The sequence below is a fragment of the Symphalangus syndactylus genome, chromosome 14 (assembly GCF_028878055.3).
Source record: "Symphalangus syndactylus isolate Jambi chromosome 14, NHGRI_mSymSyn1-v2.1_pri, whole genome shotgun sequence".
Classification (NCBI taxonomy): Eukaryota; Metazoa; Chordata; class Mammalia; order Primates; family Hylobatidae; genus Symphalangus; species Symphalangus syndactylus.
Genome location: NC_072436.2, coordinates 117529252 through 117550469, shown reverse-complemented (window position 1 = coordinate 117550469; position 21218 = coordinate 117529252). Strand labels below are relative to the sequence as shown.

General features: G+C 65.0%; 2 protein-coding genes across 5 annotated transcripts; one reads left to right on the top strand and one right to left on the bottom strand.

Annotated features, from left to right (window-relative positions):
• The first annotated feature begins 2944 nt into the window (after positions 1 to 2944).
• BAIAP3 (BAI1 associated protein 3) lies at positions 2945 to 18756 on the top strand. Of its 4 annotated transcripts, none has more exons than XM_055241997.1 (34): positions 2945 to 3049; positions 7847 to 7987; positions 8282 to 8369; positions 8544 to 8624; positions 8956 to 8979; positions 10478 to 10537; positions 10685 to 10751; positions 10850 to 11045; positions 11378 to 11422; positions 11542 to 11619; positions 11737 to 11839; positions 12089 to 12196; positions 12287 to 12382; positions 12480 to 12583; positions 12958 to 13078; positions 13585 to 13709; positions 13790 to 13880; positions 14032 to 14088; positions 14164 to 14261; positions 14361 to 14412; positions 14532 to 14662; positions 14812 to 14935; positions 15075 to 15218; positions 15314 to 15406; positions 15498 to 15689; positions 15769 to 15837; positions 15932 to 16011; positions 16160 to 16268; positions 16611 to 16682; positions 16859 to 16939; positions 17015 to 17135; positions 17209 to 17332; positions 17413 to 17618; positions 17697 to 18756. In XM_055241997.1, the coding sequence occupies exons 2-34, from the start codon at positions 7857 to 7859 to the stop codon at positions 17798 to 17800; spliced, it is 3375 nt and encodes a 1124-aa protein (XP_055097972.1). In that variant the 5' UTR covers positions 2945 to 3049; positions 7847 to 7856; the 3' UTR covers positions 17801 to 18756. The 4 variants fall into 4 exon arrangements, with proteins under 4 accessions (XP_055097972.1, XP_055097971.1, XP_055097970.1 ...); XM_055241996.1 differs by having other exon boundaries at positions 8941 to 8979; XM_055241995.1 differs by having other exon boundaries at positions 8872 to 8979.
• TSR3 (TSR3 ribosome maturation factor) lies at positions 18558 to 21211 on the bottom strand. Its single transcript, XM_055241998.2, has 6 exons — positions 21004 to 21211; positions 20690 to 20909; positions 20119 to 20312; positions 19374 to 19550; positions 19204 to 19267; positions 18558 to 18923 (listed from the first exon to the last, which is right to left on the bottom strand). Exons 1-6 carry the CDS (start codon positions 21197 to 21199, stop codon positions 18809 to 18811), a joined length of 966 nt encoding a protein of 321 aa, XP_055097973.1. The 5' UTR covers positions 21200 to 21211; the 3' UTR covers positions 18558 to 18808.
• Positions 21212 to 21218: the final 7 nt, after the last annotated feature.

The window sequence follows — 21218 nt, the reverse complement described above, 5'->3', positions numbered from 1 at the left end:
AGGGCTGCCACCAGAGGGTGGTAGCACTGGGCCCTGCGCTGTGCTCATGAGTGTGGAACAGGAGGGGGTGTCTTAACTCTGCCATGGCCTCACCTGTGCGCTTCAGAGGCTTTGGCGCCTGCGTATCCAGAACCTGGTGTTTTTACCAACCCCCCACCCCCGCCCCCGGCCCGGCCCTAAGGAGGAAAAGCTACTCTCCCTGCCTGCCAGACCCTTTCCAGCACAAAGTCCTGAGAATGTGAAAAGAGCCAGGCTTGAAAAATGGCTTTTCTCAGTTTTGCACAAGCAGCCCCAGTGCCCCAGCAGCCTCATCAAGCTCTGACCCCATCTGGGCAGGGGGTCTCGTGTCCCGACACATCGCTGGGAGGTATTCCTGCACCTACGCCGTCCCCTTACTGTCCCCAGGGCATGGCAACTGTCTGTACTCGGGTCAGAGGGCAGAGACGCCAGGGTAGCCCTTCAGAGTGAGGCCTGGGGCTCAGAGTGGGGAGGGTGGGTGGCCCACTCTCTTGCCCTCTCTCTTAGTGGGAGGGGACTCACGCGACGATGGGCTTCCAGCCCCAAGCTATGGAAAGGTAAATTGGGCCACTGGAGGGGCCGGAGCTCTGGCTGGGTGGCTGCAGTTCCTACCCCCACCAACTGGGACTGAGGCTGACCTGCTGTGAGTTGAGATTGGCTCACTGAGGTCCCCCAGCTGCACCCAAGGTGGGCGCTGCTGTTGTCCCCATTTTACAGAAGAGGGAAACTGAGGCCTGGGCAGTGGAGGGTTGCCTTGGGGTATGGGTGAGCAGGGTGCCAGGACTTTGATCCAGGTCAGCCTGTCGTCAGCCTCAGAACAAGTTGGAGAATGAAGGCCTCGGTCACTGAGCGGGGCGTCGCTCGGCTCGTTCATTCCGTGACTCCGCACCGAACGTTTGTGGAGGGGACAGTCCTAGTGACCATTCTGTCCTGGGGAAACGGAGGCCCAGTGCTGGTTTGGGACTCAGCCTGTCGCTATGTGGCCCTGGAAAAGCCCTTTCCCATCTCCGGACTCCAGTCTCCCTACCTAGAAAAGAGTGGGGAGAGGTCTCCAAGGGCGCTCCCGCCCCGGACGGACTGCAGTGTTGGTTTCAGGGTTGGTGCTCTCGTAGGGGCCGAGCAGCGGCTGCCCCTCCCAACTTCCTGTTTACCGTGGCTGCAGAGCCTGTCCCTTCACTCAAAGCCAGTGTGATCACCATGGCAACCGGCCCGTGTTTGTTCCAACAGGTGGGCAGAACCTGGTGCAAGACAGCAGAGGCAGAGGAGTCACTCCCAGACCCGGTCTCGAGACCCACCAGCCCCTCAGGAGGGACGCTGCTGCAGAGGGCGGATGAGGGCCCAGGCCCCCTCTCCTGCTTCCCCCGCCGCGTCCCTGTCCCAGCCAGTCCCTGCATTTCCTGCAAGCTCCCTGCCCTCCCCCACCGGCCTGCCTGTGCTGGGTCAGGATCCGGCAGAGCCTGGGCCGAGCGTCCCGAAGGAGAGCCCACGCACGGGTCCTGCCCCCCATCCTGCACGGACAGGTGTGGGGCGGACATGGATGTGAGTGAGTTCGGATCCAGAAGCCAAGACAGTTGTTGGCAGACGGGCCTCCTCCCTTTGAAGAGCTGTGTTCTGGAAGCCCGTCTGGCCTGGGGCTGCCCCGGTGCCCTTTCGGGTGAAAACTCCAAAGTCTGACCACCCCCCACCCCCCGTCCCCAGAGGGCTGCCAGTGTCCGGCTGTATTCGGCGAAGCGCAGGTGGGGCCGGGGGGCCGCTGCACCCTCGGCAAGTCCGAGAGCCTCAGGCCCCCGCCAGGACCGTGCTTAGCATGGACTTCTCAAAGTGTGGTCCCTGGATTGGCAGCAGCAGACTGGAGCTGGGAAGTGCAGGCGCTGGCTGGCGCGGGGGCCACACCTGTGATCTCAGCGCCTTAGGAGGCCGGGGAAGGGGGATCCCTTCAGCCTGGGTGAGACCAGCCTGGGCAACATAGGGAGACCCCCATCTTCACAAAATAAACCAAAAAACGTTAGCCGGCGGGTGGTCCCAGCTACTGGGGAGGCTGAAGCGGGAGGATCACTTGAGCCGGAGAGTTCGAGTCTGTAGTGAGTGGAGACGGCACCACTGCGCTCCAGCCTGGTTGAGAGCTATTTTTGAGAGCGTGAGACCCTGTCTCAAAAAAAAAAAAGGGAAAAAATGCAGATCGCGCCCCCGCCCAGACTTTGGGACCAGCGAGTTGGGGACAGGACCCATCAATGCCTTAACAAACCCTGCAGGAGACCGCGGGCCCGCTGGGGTTCCAGGACAGCGCGGCGGAGGGAGAGTGGGGAGCCACCCGGGAGGGGCTGGCGGGGTCCAGCGCAGACCCCAAAGGCCTCCAGGGGCTCCGGCCGGCTGTGACCCGACAAGCGCCAACTGGGCCCTCCCAGAGCCCCAGGGACGATCGCCCCAGAGGCCGTCCGCGTGGGCGTGGGGCGTCCCGAGTGGATCCCTGCAGGACGCATCCCCGCCCCGAGAAGAGAGCGGCGGGGCCCGAGAGGGGTCCCTGAGTCAGGCCCTTCCATAAAGGTCTGCACCGCTGCTGGTATTCGTGACTGTGGCTTCCCTGGGGTCCGCGGAGGAGACCCCGCCGACGACCCCCTTCTAGACCCCACGCGCCACGGGGAGGGCGCGCGCGGCCAGGCGGGGTCCCGAGGCAGCCAAACCCGCTCCCCGTCCCGCAGCCACCTGTGGGTTGACTGACAGCCCCGCATCCCGGGGGAGGGGGCTCCGGCCGGGCTCAGGGCACGGAGACCCCGGCCGGGTCCCCTTAAGGCGCAGTGGATGCAGGGGGAGGGGCGAGCCCGGGACCGTGGGCGGGGCGAGTGCGGTCAGGCCCCGCCCCTGTCAGGCCCGGCCCCGCCCCCAGTCAGACCCCGCCCCCGCAGCGGCGTCCGCCCAGCAGTTGCTCAGTCGTCGGCGCGCGCGGCTGGGAGCGGTCGCTGTGCCTCGGCGTCCCCGAGCTGGTGCCCGAGCGCAGCGCCCCAGGAGCCTCCCCTCCCCGCGCCGGCCCACGGTGAGTGCCGCGGGCTGCAGCCGGTGCTGTTGGGCCGCCGTCTGGGCTCGGCCCCGCACCCCAACCCGGACGGACCGACGGCCGCCGCCCCCTTGGTCCGGGTTCCCCAGGAGGCACGGGGGTGGCCTCCGAGGCGGGGGGTGGTGGAAAGGTCTCGACGCCCCCTCGGCCCTGGGGAAACTGAGGCCGCGCATGCTCGGAGGGGCGGGGTCTCGGGGGCATTTCCTCTCCGAACGCGCAGGAGCGGGTGCGGCGGTGGGGTCCGCACTGCGGAGCGGACGGGGAGGGTATCGGGGCGCTGGCGACGGCCTCCCCCGCACTTGGGGCGCCAAGCGAGGCTTCGACCCCCGCGCCTCCCTCCCCAGGGGAGCAGACGGGCCCGGGGCCTCCCGGCTCCCCTCCCGGGCGGGCTGCAGCCCCCAGCGTCCTCGTCCCTTCCGTCCTCCCGCAGGTCCTCGTAGGGCCCTTTAGTCCCCGCGAAATCCCTGCGAGTGCAAAGCGGCCCCTCCTTCAGCCCCATTCCGCAAAGGGCTGTGGGCTCTTGCCTGGGCCGGGGTCTCCGGGCGAGGAGTTTAAAGTGACGCACTAGACCCGCCCCCAGACTCCCCCCGGACCGCCCGCCGCCACCAAGGGGAGAGACCCCCATAGAACTGGGGGTGTGGCTCCTGCGGGCTCCCGGGGCCCCGGGAAAGGGGGTGCCGCGAGGCGGGGCAGGGAGGGGGTCGGTGAGCAGAGGGAGGAGGGAGCGCTGCGCAGACACAGGCGAGGGAAGGAAGAAAGCGCCGCGGGCTCTGGTCTCCTGCGCTCCTGCTGGGCGCCAGCGGCTGGACCTTGGCAGCGGTCTCAGGCTTCAGGGAGCCCAAGGCCACCGGCAGCGCTTGTTAGAATGCAGATTCCCGGGGTTCGACTGGAATGAGACCCCGGGGAGCAGCGTTTGTAGCGGGCCCGCCAGGTGACCTGCACCTGGGCACTGCCATCGGCTTCGCAGGGGCTGTCTGGAGGAGTCGGTGAGACCAGGGAGAGGTTCCTGCGGGAAACCCCCAGGGCCTGGTGAAGGGGAGTCGGGGGCTGAGGGAGGAAGAGCGGGGAAGCTGGAGAGAAGACCAAGAGGGCAGCGTGGAGAGCCAGCCTGTGGGGCAGATGTCCTGCCATCTCCCGCCCCACGCACACACCCAGGGCACCATCAGCTAACTCCCTGCCCCAAATGTGGTAAGAAGGGCGCCCCCAGCACGCTGAAGGCGTTTGTTCCTAGACAGCCTGCACTGGGGAGGAAGGCTGACCCAGCCTCTGCTCCGCTGCCCCCAGACTCAGCTGCCTCACTGCCCCCAACCCCGAGCCCCCAAATGGCCTGGCAGGAGACGGCTTGGCTTGAGAGTACCAGGTTCACATCTGGGCTCTGGGCAAGTCGCCCCCACCCCGGGCTGTGAAATGAGACGTGCCATCCTCCTTGCAAAGTGTCATTCCCCATTCAGCCCAGGCCTGGGGCACAGCCAGGGAGCAAGGTGGGGTGGGCAGGTGTGGCTCAGCCCCAGTGCCACAAGGCAGGAGCTCCTTGGTGGTCCTCCCTCTGCTCACTGGACAGGTGGGAGTGGGGTCCTGGTCCTGGCATCAGGCATGAGCGGAGTCTGGGGGGGGTTCATCCTGCCTCATGCTACTGTCCCAGGGTGAGAGCCTGGGAAGGAGTCACATCACATCTGGGCCCATGGGAAAGACGGCGGGGGGGGTCCCCTGCACCTGGCTCACTCCTGCCCCCTAAGTGCTGAGAGCCACCCAGGCAGCCAGTACTTCCTGTACTGGTCACAGACAGATGCATATGCCCACCATTGACAGCAGCTCTGGCCTCTGTGGCAGGTGGCTCCCAGGGCCCACGCAGTTGGCTGCAGCCAGGCTATCAGCTGCCCAGGCAGCCTGGGGTTTCCAGGGGGAACCAAAGGGGTTTCTGCGCACCCAGAATGTGCCAAGTCTTCTGTACACCTGTGCCAAGACGCCATTATTGCACCCATCCTAGCAACGGGCAGCGGGAGGGGCAGGAGCTGCGGTTGGGGTCAGGGTGGCTGGCCTAGCTGACTGTCCCAGGAGCTTAGCACTGGGGACACCAGAGAGACCTGGATGGTCATCCCCGGCCCACTTGCTGGCTCTGGGACCTTGGACGGGCTCCCAACCCTGTGTCTCCGTTTGCCCATCTGAGATGCAGGGAGCAAAGGGCACCCCTCTCGGGCTGCTCTGGGGATGAGGAGGTGAGTGTGGAGAGGAAAATGCAGGGAGGGCACCAAGCCCCCTCATTCTGCCTGGGACATCTTGTTATCACAAAGACACCCCCTCCCCAACCCCGCAGCTCAGGCCACTTAGCTCCTGCGTCACATTTGTCTCCAGGACTGCGAGCCCCCATCGCCCCTGTCACACGCACATGCCGCCGGCGGTTGCCCTGGCAACAGCTCCAGCAGCGGCTGCTCCACTGGCTTCGGGGGGCGGCAGGGGGAGCAGCCTCTTCCACCCAGCAAGGGAGGGGAAGGGGGCTTGTGATTCCCAGGCCCCTGGGGATTTGATTACTGGCTGTGGGGGTGACAGCTTCCAGAAGCACTGTACCCAGCCCACCAAGCCCCCTATCTTTTGGGAGGCTCACAGGGGAAGGCACTGATAGGTTTGAAGGAGGTGAGCCCCCCCGCCCCAAGCATTGCCTTTCATAGGGTGGGAGCCGCAAACCCTCCTTCCTGTCCTCAGCTCTAGGGTCTGGTCCCGTAAGAGCCTGCACCCAGGGCTCATGGCCTGGCAGGGACCCTGGAATCGGGATGAGATGTCCAGGAATGGTGTCTGAGCTGGTGTGGGTGTAGATTGGGGCTGGTGACCCTCAACCCCCACTGACACAGCAGGGGCCCGGGAGCTGGCTCGACCAAGTCTGTTTGGAACCCACCACTGGCACAGTGTGCCCAGGCGCCCACGCTGCCCATTGAGCTTATCAGTCTAGTGCCACCGTGGGGAGCTGGCCTGGCATGCAGGGGAGGGGCGGGCTAACCTGGCTCTCACCACCAACTATCCGTGAGAGCCTGGGTGGGCGGTAGAACGTGCTGGTCTTCGTTTCCTCTCCTGTCCCGTGAGAATGTCTATGCCCCTTGCGAGGGCCAGTGTGCCCAGCCCGGAGGCGCCCTCCGCAGGTGGATGAGAGAGCACTGGCAAGGGAAGGGGACCCGGACAGCGAGGCCAGGACCCCGGGGGGCTGGGGGAGTGTGGCCGGCAAGTCTGGGACAAGAGCCCAAGAGTGGGTACCTCTTTTGTGGTGGGGCAGAGGTAGCCTGGCTCTGGGACAGTTTTCATGGAGCGGGGAGGAGACCTCCCTGGGGCTGCTGGGGGGCCATGCAGGCAGAGGCAGTGCAGAGGTGGAGGGTCTGCACCTGCACCTGTGCGGAGGAAGAGGGTCTCAGGAGGCTGCGGTGTCTTAGCCATCATCCTACCCCTGTTGAAGGGGGTATGCAGGGCGGTACCACCCGGTCTTCCTCCCTGACACGGGTGGGCTGGGCGGTGGTGGCTCACACCTGTAATCCCAGCACTTCGGGAGGCCGAGGCGAGTGGATCACCTGAGGTCAGGAGTTCAAGACCAGCCTGGCCAACATGGTGAAACCCCGTCTCCACTGAAAGTACAAAAAAATCAGCTGGGCGTGGTGGCGGGCGCCTATAATCCCAGTTACTTGGGAGGCTGAGGCAGGAGAATCGCTTGAACCTGGGAGGCAGAGGTTGCGGTGAGCCGAGACTGCGCCACTGCAACTCACTTGAATCTGGAGGTGGAGGTTGCAGTGAGCTGAGATCATGCCACTGCTCTCCAGCCTGGACGGAGACTCCATCTCAACAAAACAAAACAAAAAGTGGGTGGGGCCTTCCAGGGGGCTTCCGGGTCTGCCTGGGCGAGGCTCCGGGCATCGGCAGAGGGCAGCTCTGTCCCAGTGGTGACATCTGGGCTGCTGCTGCTCCAAGCAGGAGGCTGACAGGGTGGCTCAGTTGTCATGGCAACATGAGGGGAACTGACGCTGGATGGACTGGGAGGGAACTGTAGCCCCCACGCCCGGCATTTTCCAGTGGGGCCCGGCTCGCTTCATGTTCTCGTTTGTACCAACTATGGGGAGCAGGCCCTGCTTTGTGGGGGCACTGCCCCCCACCTTCCACTGTCCACCTCAGGTTTGCTGACCTGCTCCTGGGGTGAGGAGGGGGCATTGACCCCCGCTGTGCTCAATGAGCGAGGACCCCCAGGCAGTCCCCTCCAGGGCCTCCTGGCCACGTGAGCATCCTCCACCCAGGATGTCAGGGTTCTGGCAGGAGTTTTTACCTCCTGCATAGGAGAGCTGGGTACCTGGCATCCGTCTTGGCCCGAGTGGGCACGGGGGCTGGGGGAGCCGGGTGCTCTGGCCCAGATCTTGGTCCTCTTGATGCAGCCCCAGGAAACAGGCGGCTCCTGCTGTGCTGTCACGGGGAGGGGTGTTGGGGGGCGAGTGTGGCAACCACCTCCCTCTCCAGTGAGACCCCATAAGCCCCTGATGGACCCCCGGCTCTGGGTGGCCACCAGCCCCGCCTTTAACAGCATTTGCTGCCTCCTCCCTGAAGCCGCCCTGCAGGGGACGCAGGGAATTAGCCGGTCACCCAGCAGGTGTGGGGACAGGAGCCCTCACTGCCTGACCAGGTGCCCAGTGCCATCCAGGCCGTGGGTGAGCTCCCAGGGCTCTGCCCCACCCCCCAAGCTGCTGTGGCCTCTGTGGTGCACGGAGGATTGAGTGGACGACGTGAGGCTGCGGGCTGTGCTCTCTGCTGTAGGTCGCCCGCCATGTCGACCTTGCTGGACATTAAGAGCAGCGTGCTCAGGCAGGTGCAGGTGTGCCCGTCCTTCCGCCGCAGGACTGAGCAGGACCCAGGGAGTGCCAGCGCCGACCCGCAGGAGCCTGCCACGGGGGCCTGGTGGGTGCCGAGGGGCCCAGCCCCACACGCCCACAGGGCCATTTCCCACCAGAATTCACACATGGCCGCCCCGGCCCCAGCACCCCTGGGCGGGAAGGAGGGTCTGCACTTAGCTGTGCCACACTGTGGATGTCACATGGCCCTGCCTGAACCTGGAGTCGAGGGTCCCAGGCAGGGGCCAGCGTGCTGAGAGCTGCAAGCTGACCCAGTCCTTCCCCACTGCCCCTGGAGTCGAGGGTCCCAGGCAGGGGCCAGCATGCTGAGAGCTGTGAGCTGACCCGGCCCTTTCTCCAGGAAACCCGGGGATGGCGTGGAGTTCTTTGCCCACATGCGCCTCATGCTGAAGAAGGGGGAAGGCAGGCAGGGCTTGCCGTGCTTCGAGGTGAGGGTGCCACCCCCAGGGCTCGGTACCGCAGCCCAGCATGGGGCTCCCCCTTCGCTCCTCCCCCCTCCCTCCTTCCCTCGCTCCCACCTCCTGGGGCACCACCTGTCTTCCCCGCCGCAGGCCTGGGGCTCTCCCTGCCGTCAGAGCCCTCACCCTGGGCCCCACACACAGGTCCCCCTGCGCAGTGGCTCACCAGCACCCCCGGAGCCTGTGGATCCCAGCCGCGGCCTGAGAGCCCTGGCCCCAGAGGAGGTAAAGGTGGAGGTCGGAACCAGGGGCAGTCTGCAGCAGCTGCTCCCTCGGTCGTTTATAGGCACCTACTGTGTGCACAGGGTCTGGTGACGGCAGAGAGCCAGGGTGGGTGGGTGGGTGAGTGAGGAGCGGAGGAGCTCCTTGTGCAAGGCGGCAGAGGTGGGGCCTGGGCTCGGCAGACAGGAGGTGCTGCTGAGGGCTGGGGGCCTGGGACGCGGCACTGTGGCGGCCCTTCCCCCACCTGCAGGTGGAGATGCTCTACGAGGAGGCCCTGTACACGGTGCTTTACCGCGCGGGGACCATGGGCCCTGACCAGGTGGACGACGAGGAGGCCCTGCTCAGCTATCTCCAGCAGGTCAGCCCAACCTGGCCCCGACCCAGACCTTGACAGCTTCCCCACCTCAAACCCCTCCCCACCTACTGACACCATCATCACCCAAACAGAAAGCAGAATCTCCCCAATCCATGCACAGCACACAGAGACGGCTGCAGGTGCACACACACACATGCACACAGGCTGCAGGTGTACACAGACATGCAGATGGCTGCAGGTGCACACACACACATGCACACAGGCTGCAGGTGTACACAGACACGCAGATGGCTGCAGGTGCACACAGACACGCACACAGGCTGCAGGTGTACACAGACACATGCACACAGGCTGCAGGTGCACACACACGCACACAGGCTGCAGGTGTACACACACACATGCACACAGCCTGTAGGTGCGCACACACGCACACAGGCTGCAGGTGCACACACACGCACACAGGCTGCAGGTGTACACAGACACACACGCACACAGGCTGCAGGTGTACACAGACACACGCGCACAGGATGCAGGTGTACACAGACAGACGCACACAGGCTGCAGGTGTACACACACACGCACATAGCCTGCAGGTGCACACAGACACACACGCACACAGGCTGCAGGTGCACACAGACACACACACAGGCTGCAGGTGTACACAGACGCACGCACACAGGCTGCAGGTGTACACACACATGCAGATGCCTGCAGGTGCACACACGCAGGTGGTTGCAGGTGCACACACAGACGGAGGTGGCTGCAGGTGTACACACACACATGCACACAGGCTGCAGGTGTACACACACACACGCAGGTGGCTGCAGGTGCACACAGACACGCACACAGACTGCAGGTGTACACACGCAGGTGGCTGCAGGTGCACACAGACACATGCACACAGGCTGCAGGTGTACACACATGCAGATGGCTGCAGGTGCACACAGACACGCACACAGGCTGCAGGTGCACACACACGCAGGTGGCTGCAGGTGCACATAGACACACACATGCACACAGGCTGCAGGTGCACACCGACACACGCACACACCTGCAGGTGTACACAGACACACAGGCTGCAGGTGTACACACATGCACACAGGCTACAAGTGCACACAGATACACACAAGCACACAGGTTGCAGGTGCACACAGATACACACACAGGTTGCAGGTGCACACAGACACGTACACAGGCTGCAGGTGCACACAGACACACACACACACACACGCACATAGGCTGACAGACGCACCTGGAAGGACGCGCCTGGCTTCCACCTGTGTGTGCTCTGAACTCCCCTGTCCTCCCGTGGTCCCCGTTCCCGCGTGTGCGCTTGCGTGCCCCTCATCATGCCATCTCTGGGCATGCCCGGGCCCCTTGGCACAAACCCTCTGCTGCTCCCTCCCAGGCTTCCCCCAACCCTGCACCCATGAGGACTGAGGTTGGGTGTCTGTGACGGGCTGAGCCCGAGGTCCCAGGACAGAGGCCAGCCTCGCTTCAGGGGTTGCCTAGGCCCTGCCAACCCAGGCGCCCTCCACAGGTGTTTGGCATGAGCCCTGAAGAGCACATCGAGGCCATCGAGCGAGTGAGGAAGGCCAAGGTGAGGCCGCCGCTGCCTGGGCAGGCGCTGACCAGCACGTGCCTGCGTGGCGGGGGCACGGGGGAAGGCCCTGTCACCTCCATGCTAAGCAGGGCGTCCGGGGAGCAGCTCAGCCTCACCAGGCCCCCCACGTCCCTCTGTCCACAGGCTCCCACGTACGCCCTGAAAGTCTCTGTCGTGCGTGCCAAGAACCTTCTGGCCAAGGACCCCAACGGTGAGTGGGGACCCAGCAGACCTCGGCTGCGCCCAGGCCCGGCGGCCGTGGACGGCCAGAGGGCGTGGGGCCGGGGCTGAGGTGCCTGCCGTGCCCAGGCTTCAGCGACCCGTACTGCATGCTGGGCATCCTGCCTGCCTCGGACGCCGCGCGGGAGCCCCGTGCACAGAAGGAGCAGCGCTTCGGCTTCCGCAAGGGCAGCAAGCGCGGCGGACCCCTGCCCGCCAAGTGCATCCAGGTCACCGAGGTGAAGAGCAGCACCCTGAACCCCGTCTGGAAGGAGCACTTCCTCTTGTGAGGCCCTCGCCCGTCTGGGTGCGGGAGGGGGGCTCTGCCTGGGGTTCAGAGCTGGGCTGTGCCTGGAGGGTGGTGGCTCACAGCAGCTCCTGGTCTCTGTGGGGCCATGTGCCCACTTTCCGGAGGAGAAAACTGAGGCCCAGCGATGGGTGTTGTGCCACCGGGGCCACACGGCTGGCAACACGTGGCGGGATCAGGATTTGGACCTTAACAGCCTGTCTGGAGAGCGGGTGCTTGTGGCCTGGTCCCTGCTGCTTCTGAACTCCCTGACCCAGGCCTGAGCAGAGCCTCGCCGGGGACCTTCATGGGCATCTCTGTTCTCTTTGTAGTGAGATTGAGGACGTGAGCATGGACCAGCTGCACCTGGACATCTGGTACAGGCCCCTGCGCCGTGCAGGGCAGGGGAGATGCACACATTTTGCGGGGGAGCAGGATGGACTCAGCGCCGGGATGCGGGCTCCAGACAAGCTAGGTCCTCCCCTCTCCCCACCAGGGATCATGACAACGATGTGTCCCTGGTAGAAGCGTGCAGGAAGCTGAATGAAGTCATCGGCCTGAAGGGCATGGGCAGGTATGAGTGCTGGGACCTTTCTACCCCTCACCCGTGCCCTCAGCTTGGTCATGGGGCCTGGCGGGCATTGGCTCCCCAGGAGCCATCAGCGTGATGCCCACCACCCGTGGTGGCCAGGTACTTCAAACAGATCGTCAAGTCAGCCCGCGCAAACGGGACAGCAGGACCCACTGAGGACCACACCGATGACTTCCTGGGGTGCCTCAACATACCTGTCCGGGTGAGTGGGTGTGCGGTGGGGCTGGTGACACTTGGAGAAGGGCCTGGGGGGTGTCCCAGCCTTCAAGGGGCAGGGCACTGCCTGGAGGAGCTCCTGCTTTTGGGCCTCCACTGAGTGCGCACCGTTGCTTGTCACCCTTGTTCCCCGGAGAAGGGAAGCCCAGGCCATGTGGTCTTTCCAGGGTCTCACAGTCAGGGTGGAAGGAGAGGGGGAGGAGTCTGGTGGGCCTGACCCCCATGCTACCCCCAGGAGGTGCCTGTGGCTGGCGTCGACCGCTGGTTCAAGCTGGAGCCACGCTCCAGTGCCTCGCGTGTGCAGGGAGACTGCCACCTCGTTCTCAAGCTGATCACTACGCAGGTGGGGAAAGTGGGCGTCCCCGTCCTCCACCCCCACCCCCACCCTTGGGGCGGGGGCAGAGCTGGTGACTGGGTGGGCTCTGCCTTGCAGAGGGACACAGCCATGAGCCAGCGCGGGCGATCCGGCTTCCTGTCCCACCTGCTGCTGCTCAGCCATCTGCTGCGGTTCGAGCACCCAGCAGAGGAGGTAGTGGGTGCTCCTAGGATTGGAACACCCGGCAGGGGGCCTGAGGAGGGGATGTGGGGCTGTCCCGCCTCCACCCACGCCAGACCTCCTCCCCCAGCCCAAGTCCAGCAGCTGGCGAGGAGAGCTCAGCACACCAGCCGCCACCATCCTTTGCCTGCACGGAGCCCAGAGCAACCTGTCACTCTTGCAGCTGGCCGTGCTGTGAGTGGGTGGAGCTACGAGTGGGCGGGGAATGTGGGCGGGGCGTGGGCGAGTCGGGCATTGGGGGCCACGTGGTGACTGGATGTCGTGGCTGGGAGGGTGGGGCAGGGAAAGGGGCGGTGCTATGAGTTGGTGGGGCTGCGCTGATTGGGTGGGCAGGGAAAGAAGCGGTGCTATGAGTAGGTGGGGCAGCGAAAGGGGCGGTGCCATTAGGTGCGGCAGCGCTAATTGGAGGGCAGGGAAAGGGGCGGTGCTATGAGAGCGCGGCAGTGCTGATTGGGTGGGGCAGAGAAAGGGGTAGTGCTGTAGGCGGTGCTGAGTGGGCGTGCCAGGGGCGAGGTTTATACCCTTTGACCATGGGCCGGGCCCCACAGGCACTGGCAGGTCAGCAGCCGCCACCATCAAACCCGCACGCTGGACTACAGCTACCTGCTGGGGCTGCTGGAGGACATGCAGGCACACTGGGAGGAGGCGCCCTCACTGCCCCAGGAGCAGGTGGGTGCAGCCGGGGCTTTCTTGCCAGCCATGGCGAAGGGAGTGCTGAGGACTGGGGCCACTCAGTGCCGGTCGGCGAGGGGCAGAGTCCTGCCTGCGTGGGGGTCAAAGACAAACGGGCAAACTGTATGACGTGGAGGAGAGCCTGCGCTCTGCAGAAAGGAGACGGGAGACTCGTGGGAGTCACCTCGGGGGGCGGCCAGGACTTAGGACAGGGCTGGGGAAAGCCGCCAAGGTGGCGCCCATCTGAGCGACAGGAGGGAGCGGCCCTGGCAGGACGGACGTGGGAACTGCAGCGGCACAGGCCCTACGTGAGCTGCGTGGGTGGAAACGAGGCTGGGCAGGCCGTCTAGGACAGGCCGACTGGGCCCGTGGAGGGTGCTGCTCAGGGCAGAGCTGGACTGACCATGCCAGGGGAAGGGTGTTGCAGGCCAAGGCAGGGAGGGTGTTTCTCCTTATCAGTGATGGGTCGGGGCTGCTGGCACTGAAGGGCCCTGTCCCCACAGGAGGAGAGCCTGGCTGATAGCCTTTCCGCCTTTTCTGAGTTCGGGCTGCAGCTGCTGCGCCAGCTCCGAGACTACTTCCCTGCCACCAACAGCACTGCTGTCTACCGCCTGGAGCTGCTGCTGAAGTGGGTGCAGGGCCGCGTGTCAGCGTGGGTGGGGGCGGCTGGCAGGGCAGGCCCCGCGTCAGCATGCTGCCCCCACCCAGGTGTCTGGGCAAGCTGCAGCTCTTCCAGCCCTCCTTTGAGATCTGCCCCTTCGAGACAGAGCTGAACATGGACATTGCTGCGGCCCTGAAGGTGTGTTCCAAAGCCCAGTAGGGGCTGGCTGCTGAGCCCTCCCCTCCCCTTCCCTGCCTTCCCGTCCCCTGCACCTCTGCACCACAGTCTCTTGCCCACCTCTCCCTCTTCCCTGCAACCCACCATGCTGTCTTGGTGGCGTCTGTTGCAGAGAGGCAACCGTGAGTGGTACGACAGGATCCTGAATGCCAAGAGTCCCCGAGAGCAGGTGCGGTTGTGGGGGACCCTGGCCGTGAGGGGTACGGGCAGCCGAGAGGTGGGTACGAGCTAGGCTTCCTTGCAGCCAGGACCACAGCGCCTGCCTGGGCTGGTTGTGCTGGCCGACGCCATCTATGACGATCTCCAGTCCTGCTACAGTGTCTACGCCAGCCTCTTCCACAGGTGGGCCTAGCCCCTCAGTGCTGTCCCGGGGCTGGAGTTGGAGCCAACAGGGCTTGCAGGTGGGGCGCAGGTGGATGAGGTGTATCCCTTGCTCTGCAGCATCCTCAGTGTGGACATCTTCACCCTGACCTTCCGGCAGCTGGAGCGTCTGGTGAGGAGGGTCCCTGACCCCGGGTGCCTGCCAGGCATGGGGAAGTGGGCAGATGCCCTTGGCTAAGAGGGGCCTGGGATTCCTCGCTGTGGGAGGCCTGATTCTGCTGTCCCGGACAGGTGGCTGAGGAGGCGTGGGTGCTGACAGAGGAGCTGAGCCCCAAGATGACCCTGGAGGTGGCCTCGGGGCTCTTTGAGCTCTACCTGACCCTGGCTGACCTCCAGCGCTTCTGGGATAGCATCCCTGGCCGGTGGGTGCCCCGTCCTTATCTCTTGCAGACAGACTTTGGGACCAGGGCCCCAGGACCTGTGAGGGGGACTGTCCTGGAGCTGTGAGCCTGGAACCTGCTGGTTAAGGTATCTGAGTCAGGGCCGAGACCTCACGACCCTCCCACCACAGGGACAGCCGCTCTCTGGCCCTGGCTGGCATCCACGCCCCATTCCTGCCTGCTGTGAAGCTCTGGCTCCAAGTGCTGCGGGACCAGGCCAAGTGGAGACTTCAGGGAGCCGTGGACATGGATACGGTGACAGCTGCCCTGGCCTGAGGACCCTGGGGCTGGTCCAGGCCCCCAGCCTCCCCAGCCTCCCCCCCAACCCCAGCCTCCCCCACCTCCCCAGCCTGCCCTGCCTCCCCAGCAACCCCAGCCTCCCCTGCCTCCCTAGCTGGAGCCCGTGGACACCTCCTCCAGGCATAGCAGCTCTGCAGCCACTGCTAGTCTCTGCCTCAGCCACATCCAGGAGCTGTGGGTGCGCCTGGCATGGCCTGACCCTGCCCAGGCTCAGGGGCTGGGCACCCAGCTCGGCCAGGTGTGTGGGTGGGGCCTGGGGGTGAGGGGAACAGGTGGGAGAGGAGATGGGGCGGGGGGGGGCTCCATGGCTCCCCACCACCGTCCCCTCCTCAGGACATGTGTGAGGCCACCCTCTTCTACACGGAGTTGCTTCGGAAGAAGGTGGACACTCAGCCAGGGGCGGCTGGTGAAGCAGTGAGCGAGGCGGTGAGTGGCCAGCTGGGGAGGGGAGCCGGCAGGAGGTGGGGGGCCATCACCAGGCCCCCGACCCATCGTTGTCTGGCCACACCTCCTCCAGCTCTGCGTGGTCCTCAACAACGTGGAGCTCGTGCGCAAGGCTGCTGGACAGGCCTTGAAGGGCCTGGCATGGCCAGAGGGGGCCACGGGGCCCGAGGGGGTGCTCCCCCGCCCCCTGCTCAGCTGCACACAGGCCCTGGACGATGATCTGCAACGGGAGGCCCACACGGTGACAGCGCACCTGACCTCTAAGGTGGGTGGGGCCTGGAGAGCAAGGCGTGGACGCAGTCCCTGGTGCCCCTGCCCACGCTGAGCGCTGCTCCTGCCCTCAGATGGTGGGCGACATCCGGAAGTATGTACAGCACATCAGCCTCTCGCCTGACTCCATCCAGAACGATGAGGTGAGTGCCAGGGCGAGGGGCTGTGGAGGACTGTGTGTACTGGGGCTAGGGCAGAGGTACGGGGTCAGCCTGGCCTGACCACCCCTGCCCGCAGGCCGTGGCCCCGCTCATGAAGTACCTGGATGAGAAGCTGGCCCTGCTGAACGCCTCGCTGGTGAAGGGGAACCTGAGCAGGTGCGGGCGGGTGGGGTGGGATGGGCTGGCCCGTGGTCACTGATGCCGCCCTGCAGGGTGCTGAAGGCCCTGTGGGAGCTGCTCTTCCAGGCCGTTCTGCAGGTGGGGCCGGCGGGGCCGGCCCGTGGTCACTGATCCCGCCCTGCAGGGTGCTGGAGGCCCTGTGGGAGCTGCTCCTCCAGGCCATTCTGCAGGCGCTGGGTGCGAACCATGACGTCTCCGCTGATTTCTACAGCCGCTTCCACTTCACACTGGAGGTAGAGCTCCGTGAAGGAGTCCTCCCCGCCGGCCCCCGCCTCAGGGCTGCTCTGATCCCTCCCTTTGTCCCCACGGGCCTGCCTGGTCTCCTCTGCCTGGAGAGCAGCCACTCCAGGGCTGTCCACAGCGCCTCCTCCCGTGAATGCCAAGGTGTGGCCTCTGGTGATAGCCTTTCTCCAGGCTTCCTGGGAGCTTCCGATGCCCGCCAGGGTGTGAGAACGGGCTCTGCCCTGGGCTGCTGAGCCCCCACTGCTGCCTGGGCCCCTTTGTGCTGGGGGTCTCCACCTGTCCCCAGCACAAGCCAGGCTCCCTGACACCTCTGCCTTCTTTCCCTGCCCCAGGCCCTGGTCAGTTTTTTCCACGCGGAGGGTCAGGGTTTGCCCCTGGAGAGCCTGAGGGACGGAAGCTACAAGGTGAGGCGGCACCGTCTGTGGGGCGGGGGTGTGGAGGAGGGGACTGAGTTCAAACTGCAGCCCCGCACGGGCTGTGTCCTTGAGCATGAGGTGGCCCCACGGGCAGTCAGGTCTCCAAGTGCCAGCGCTGACCACCAGCACCCAGGGGCCCCCTCCTGATGCACTTCCCCCTGCAGAGGCTGAAGGAGGAGCTGCGGCTGCACAAATGTTCCACTCGTGAGTGCATCGAGCAGTTCTACCTGGACAAGCTCAAACAGGTAGGGAGGCGCCAGGGACAGGGTGCTGCCTCCGAGGCTCCCAGAGCCCAGCTGCGCTCACCCGCCTTTCCACAGAGGACCCTGGGGCAGAACCGGTTTGGACGCCTGAGCGTCCGCTGCCATTATGAGGCGGCTGAGCAGCGGCTGGCCGTGGAGGTGCTGCACGCCGCCGACCTGCTCCCCCTGGACGCCAACGGTGAGTTGCAGCGGGGACGGGTCGGGTGGTGGTGGGATGGGGGCAGGGGGGGCTCACGACTATGCTCCTGCAGGTCTAAGTGACCCCTTTGTGATCGTGGAGCTGGGCCCACCGCATCTCTTCCCACTGGTCCGCAGCCAGAGGACCCAGGTGAAGACCCGGACACTGCACCCTGTATACGACGAGCTCTTCTACTTGTGAGTGTCCCAAGCCCCAGCCCCAGCCCCGGGCTCCAGGCTGCCGGAGTGAGACTCCCCTGACTGGCCTCTGTCCGCAGTTCTGTGCCTGCCGAGGCGTGCCGCCGCCGTGGGGCGTGTGTGCTATTCACCGTCATGGACCACGACTGGCTATCCACCAATGACTTCGCCGGGGAGGCGGCCCTCGGCCTAGGTGGCGTCAGTGGTGTTGCCCGGCCCCAGGTTGGCGGGGGTGCAAGGGCTGGGCAGCCTGTCACCCTGCACCTGTGCCGGCCCAGAGCCCAGGGTGAGTGAGCATCTGGGTGGAGGGAGGGACAGCGGGCCTGACCCTGGCTCTCACATACCTGCCCGCGCCTGCTTGCAGTGAGGTCTGCGCTGAGGATGCTGGAAGGCCGCACCAGCAAGGAGGCGCAGGAGTTCGTGAAGAAACTCAAGGAGCTGGAGAAGTGCATGGAGGCGGACCCCTGAGTCCGTCAGCTGCCAGCCCCAGCCCTGGCCCCCGCCCCGAGCTCCCTGAAGCATCCTCCAGCTTGCTGTGGCAGCTTTGTGCAACCAGGGCCCACGGCGCCCCTCCTGTGCCGTGACGTGTGTGTTGTGGTTGGCCCCGTGGCTCCCATCACCCTGGCCGTGTCTGTCTGCTGTGTGCTGTGAACCCCTGCACCCAACCCCACATCTGGGTGGCCAACTTGGCAGGACCAGGCCAGCAGCTGCCCAGGACGCAGTTCAGGCCAGAGTGGGCTTGACCGCCAGGTGGGCTTCCCTGCCTGCTTCCTTGGGCTCCCGGCCCTGGGTGGACGGTGGGCAGCTGGTCTCCAGGGACTCAGTGAGTGGCTGTGCTCTCTGTACAATAGGCAATGTGCAGAAGCATTTTTGGTAAATCCAAGCTGGGGAGGGAAAAGGGTGCCACTGGTACCATTGGGTGGAGCGTCCAGAGCCTCCACTCACAGAGGGGATGTGGAGGGCAGGTGAGGCAAGAACCGCATAGGTCTCCAGTCCCCACGGGGCTCCCAGGCCAGGGAAATGTTCCCGAGGTCACTCTGAGGCCAGGGACGTCACCCAAGGCTGGTGGTCAGTGTGAAGGGCTCCGTGCCAACTGGCCAGCTGTCCTTCACACACATATCCGTGGCCACCCGAGAGCTGCTCCACGGCCCTTCCAGGCAGAGCCAAGAGTTTGCCCCAACCCTTCCCCAGGCCCAGTGTGAAAAACAGAGACTCACACGGGGCGTCTTGGCCTGCAGCTTCATTTGCGAGAGCACCAAGGCAGGACGCAGAGCACAGCTATGCTGGAAGTACGGGGAGAACCCCGACAGCTCCGTCCTGCCAGCAGCCGCAAAGAGCCGAGGCTGCCAGGCCCACCTGTGTCCTTCATGTCTCCAGATTTTCTCGTCACCCAGCCTCAAAAATACATATGTCTGCAACCCTCAGTCTCTCTGCCGTTTCTTGATTCCTTTCCAAACCTCAGCTGGGGCCCCGGCTTCAGCCCCGTCTCTGAGTCTGCTCCTCTTCAGAGCAGCTGCTGCTGGCTCCTCCGCGCTCGGCGCCAGGCCCTGGGTCCTCAGACGCATCACTGTCATCAGTGTCCGAGGGCAGCCTAGGAGGGGAGGGGGAGCACGTTCCCAAATGATGTCCTCCCTGGCTAGCTGGAGGCAACCTCATCCAGAAAAAGCCCCGAGCCGAGGACAGATTCCTCTTCCTCCGTGAACCCTCCAAAGCCAAACCTCTCCAGTGGGACGTCCACTGCAGGTTGTCTAGTCAGAAGACCATCGGGGTGTTGTTTACGACACCACCCCCAGGCAGCAGGAAGGGCTCAGGCCAGAGGTAGAGGAGAGCCCTGGGTCTGAGTGATCATGAAATTAAGCCCAAGGACCTACCGGGTGCTGGCCACAGGCCTGTTGAGGTTTCCAGACTCTCTCCCTGAATCCACATCGAAGGGATCTGAGCCGAGAGAGGAAAGTGACCTCTAAGTGAGCTCAGAGCAGGACCAGGTCTCCCACCACCCAGGCTTTGGAGGGCCTTGGCTCCCACGCCCACCAGGGCTCACCGATCTCCTCCTCCTGGGGGCTCTCCTTGGCACTGGCCAGGAACTCGTGCTCCGCCTGCAGCACCTCCTCTGGGCCATCGCAGGCCGCGTACTTGTCCAGGAGCTGGCGGTTCAGGTCCAAGAAGCCCTTGCCCCATTTAAACTTCCGCAGCAAAATGACAGCCAGGTCCGGAAAGCCTGATGGTGTGAGAAACAGGAAACCCAAAGACGTCGAACGGTCCCCTTGAGTGCCTCCTGATCACCCTGCTGCTGGATGGCGGCGCTCTCCCAAGTAACTGTAGGGTCCCCACCAAACATCAGCTCACAGTCCTGAGCGCCTGTGCTGCCCCTAGCCTGCATCTCCCTTGCTACAGCCCGCCCCTCTGCAACCAACCAAGTCCCCCTCCTTTGCTGCGAAACGCAAACATTCCCACCAAGACTGCCCCATCAGGGCCTCTTTAGATCAGCAATTCAGTAAGGAGGACGTGGAGGATAAGGAGGATTCTCGGGGCAGCGCTGCCATGATAATGAATGGCACCCCACACACCGGCCCTGGTAGAACAGCAATCCCATTCTGCCTCTACTGCAACTCCACAGGCTGAAAACCTGAAGTGACAGTTGGGGCTGGAACCCTGGTCTGTCTGAACTGCTTCCCTGTCTGTCTCTTATGCTCCTCCTGGGGTCTGTCGGCAGGAAACACGATGCTGGGAGCACAGCAGGAACAGCAGGCCGCCGGGTCAAGCTGCTGTGGGGCCCCCGGACTCACCTACGATGCAGAAGGTGGCAGCAAACGCTTCCACACAGGAAAGTTTGTAGGGCCGGCCATAGTTCACGGGGTTGGCGGCCACCAGGTAGGGCAACAGGCGCAAGTGGCTCCCTCGCATCTTCCCAAACGGTGTCTCGTCCAGCCTGGCCCAGGAGCAGTCAATGACGGCGACCCCAGACTGCGCCACCAGCTGTCTGCCAGGGACAGCATGGGGTAAGTTCAGGAGCCAGCAGTACCCAAGGTGGAGCATGTCCCGGGAGAATGGCCTCGCTAGGGATTCAGGGACATCATTCCGCCATCCCCAAACACCCTCAAACGGACTTCACGAGCAAGCTTTTGAGGCAGCTGCTTGGGGCACCCAGAGCATGCGTTTATTCACTCAAAAAAGTTTATGACCCCAAAACCTCCTTTATCCCAGGCTCTGCGCTATGCAATGGAGGCAAACTACACAGACGTTCCCTGCCCACGTGGGTGTGGGTGTGGGTGTGACATACAAGTCCCACTAAACCATCTCTGAAGGGAACCACGCGCTGGAAATGAAGACGACCTAGGGCAGGCCTCCCGCGCCTACCTGTCTGCGGGGGACACGTACTGCTTGCCCACGGGGCTGAGCACCAGACCACCGAACCTGTGGCCCAGGCGCAGGCAGCGCACCAGCCCCAGGCGGGCCAGCTTGCGGCCCGTGCAGCGCCGGGGGTCGCAGTGGCCCAACTCCCACATGGCCAGCGTGCAGGGCAGCGCCGCCGGGCCCGGGCCGCCCTTGCCCTCAGCCGCCCCTGGCTCCACGGAAGCTGCACGAGAGAGAGAAGGGCACTCGGCCTCAGCGTGGGACCCCTGGGCAGGCCCTCAAACCCCGACCCGCTCGCCCCATCACGCCTCCCTCACCCTGCAGCGCGGCGCCGACCTCCTCGGCGAAGGCCTCCAGGGAGCGGGTCGGGAGGTGCCGAGGGCGGCCGCCTTCCGCCCCCGGCCCGCGCGCTGCCCTCCTGCGGCCCATGGCGCGGATATGGGGTGCCGGTGACTCCCCAACCCACGGGCGCGCCCCTCGGCCTCCCGATGGGCAGTGCTGCTGCCAGCGCATGCGCCGGGCGCCACTTCCG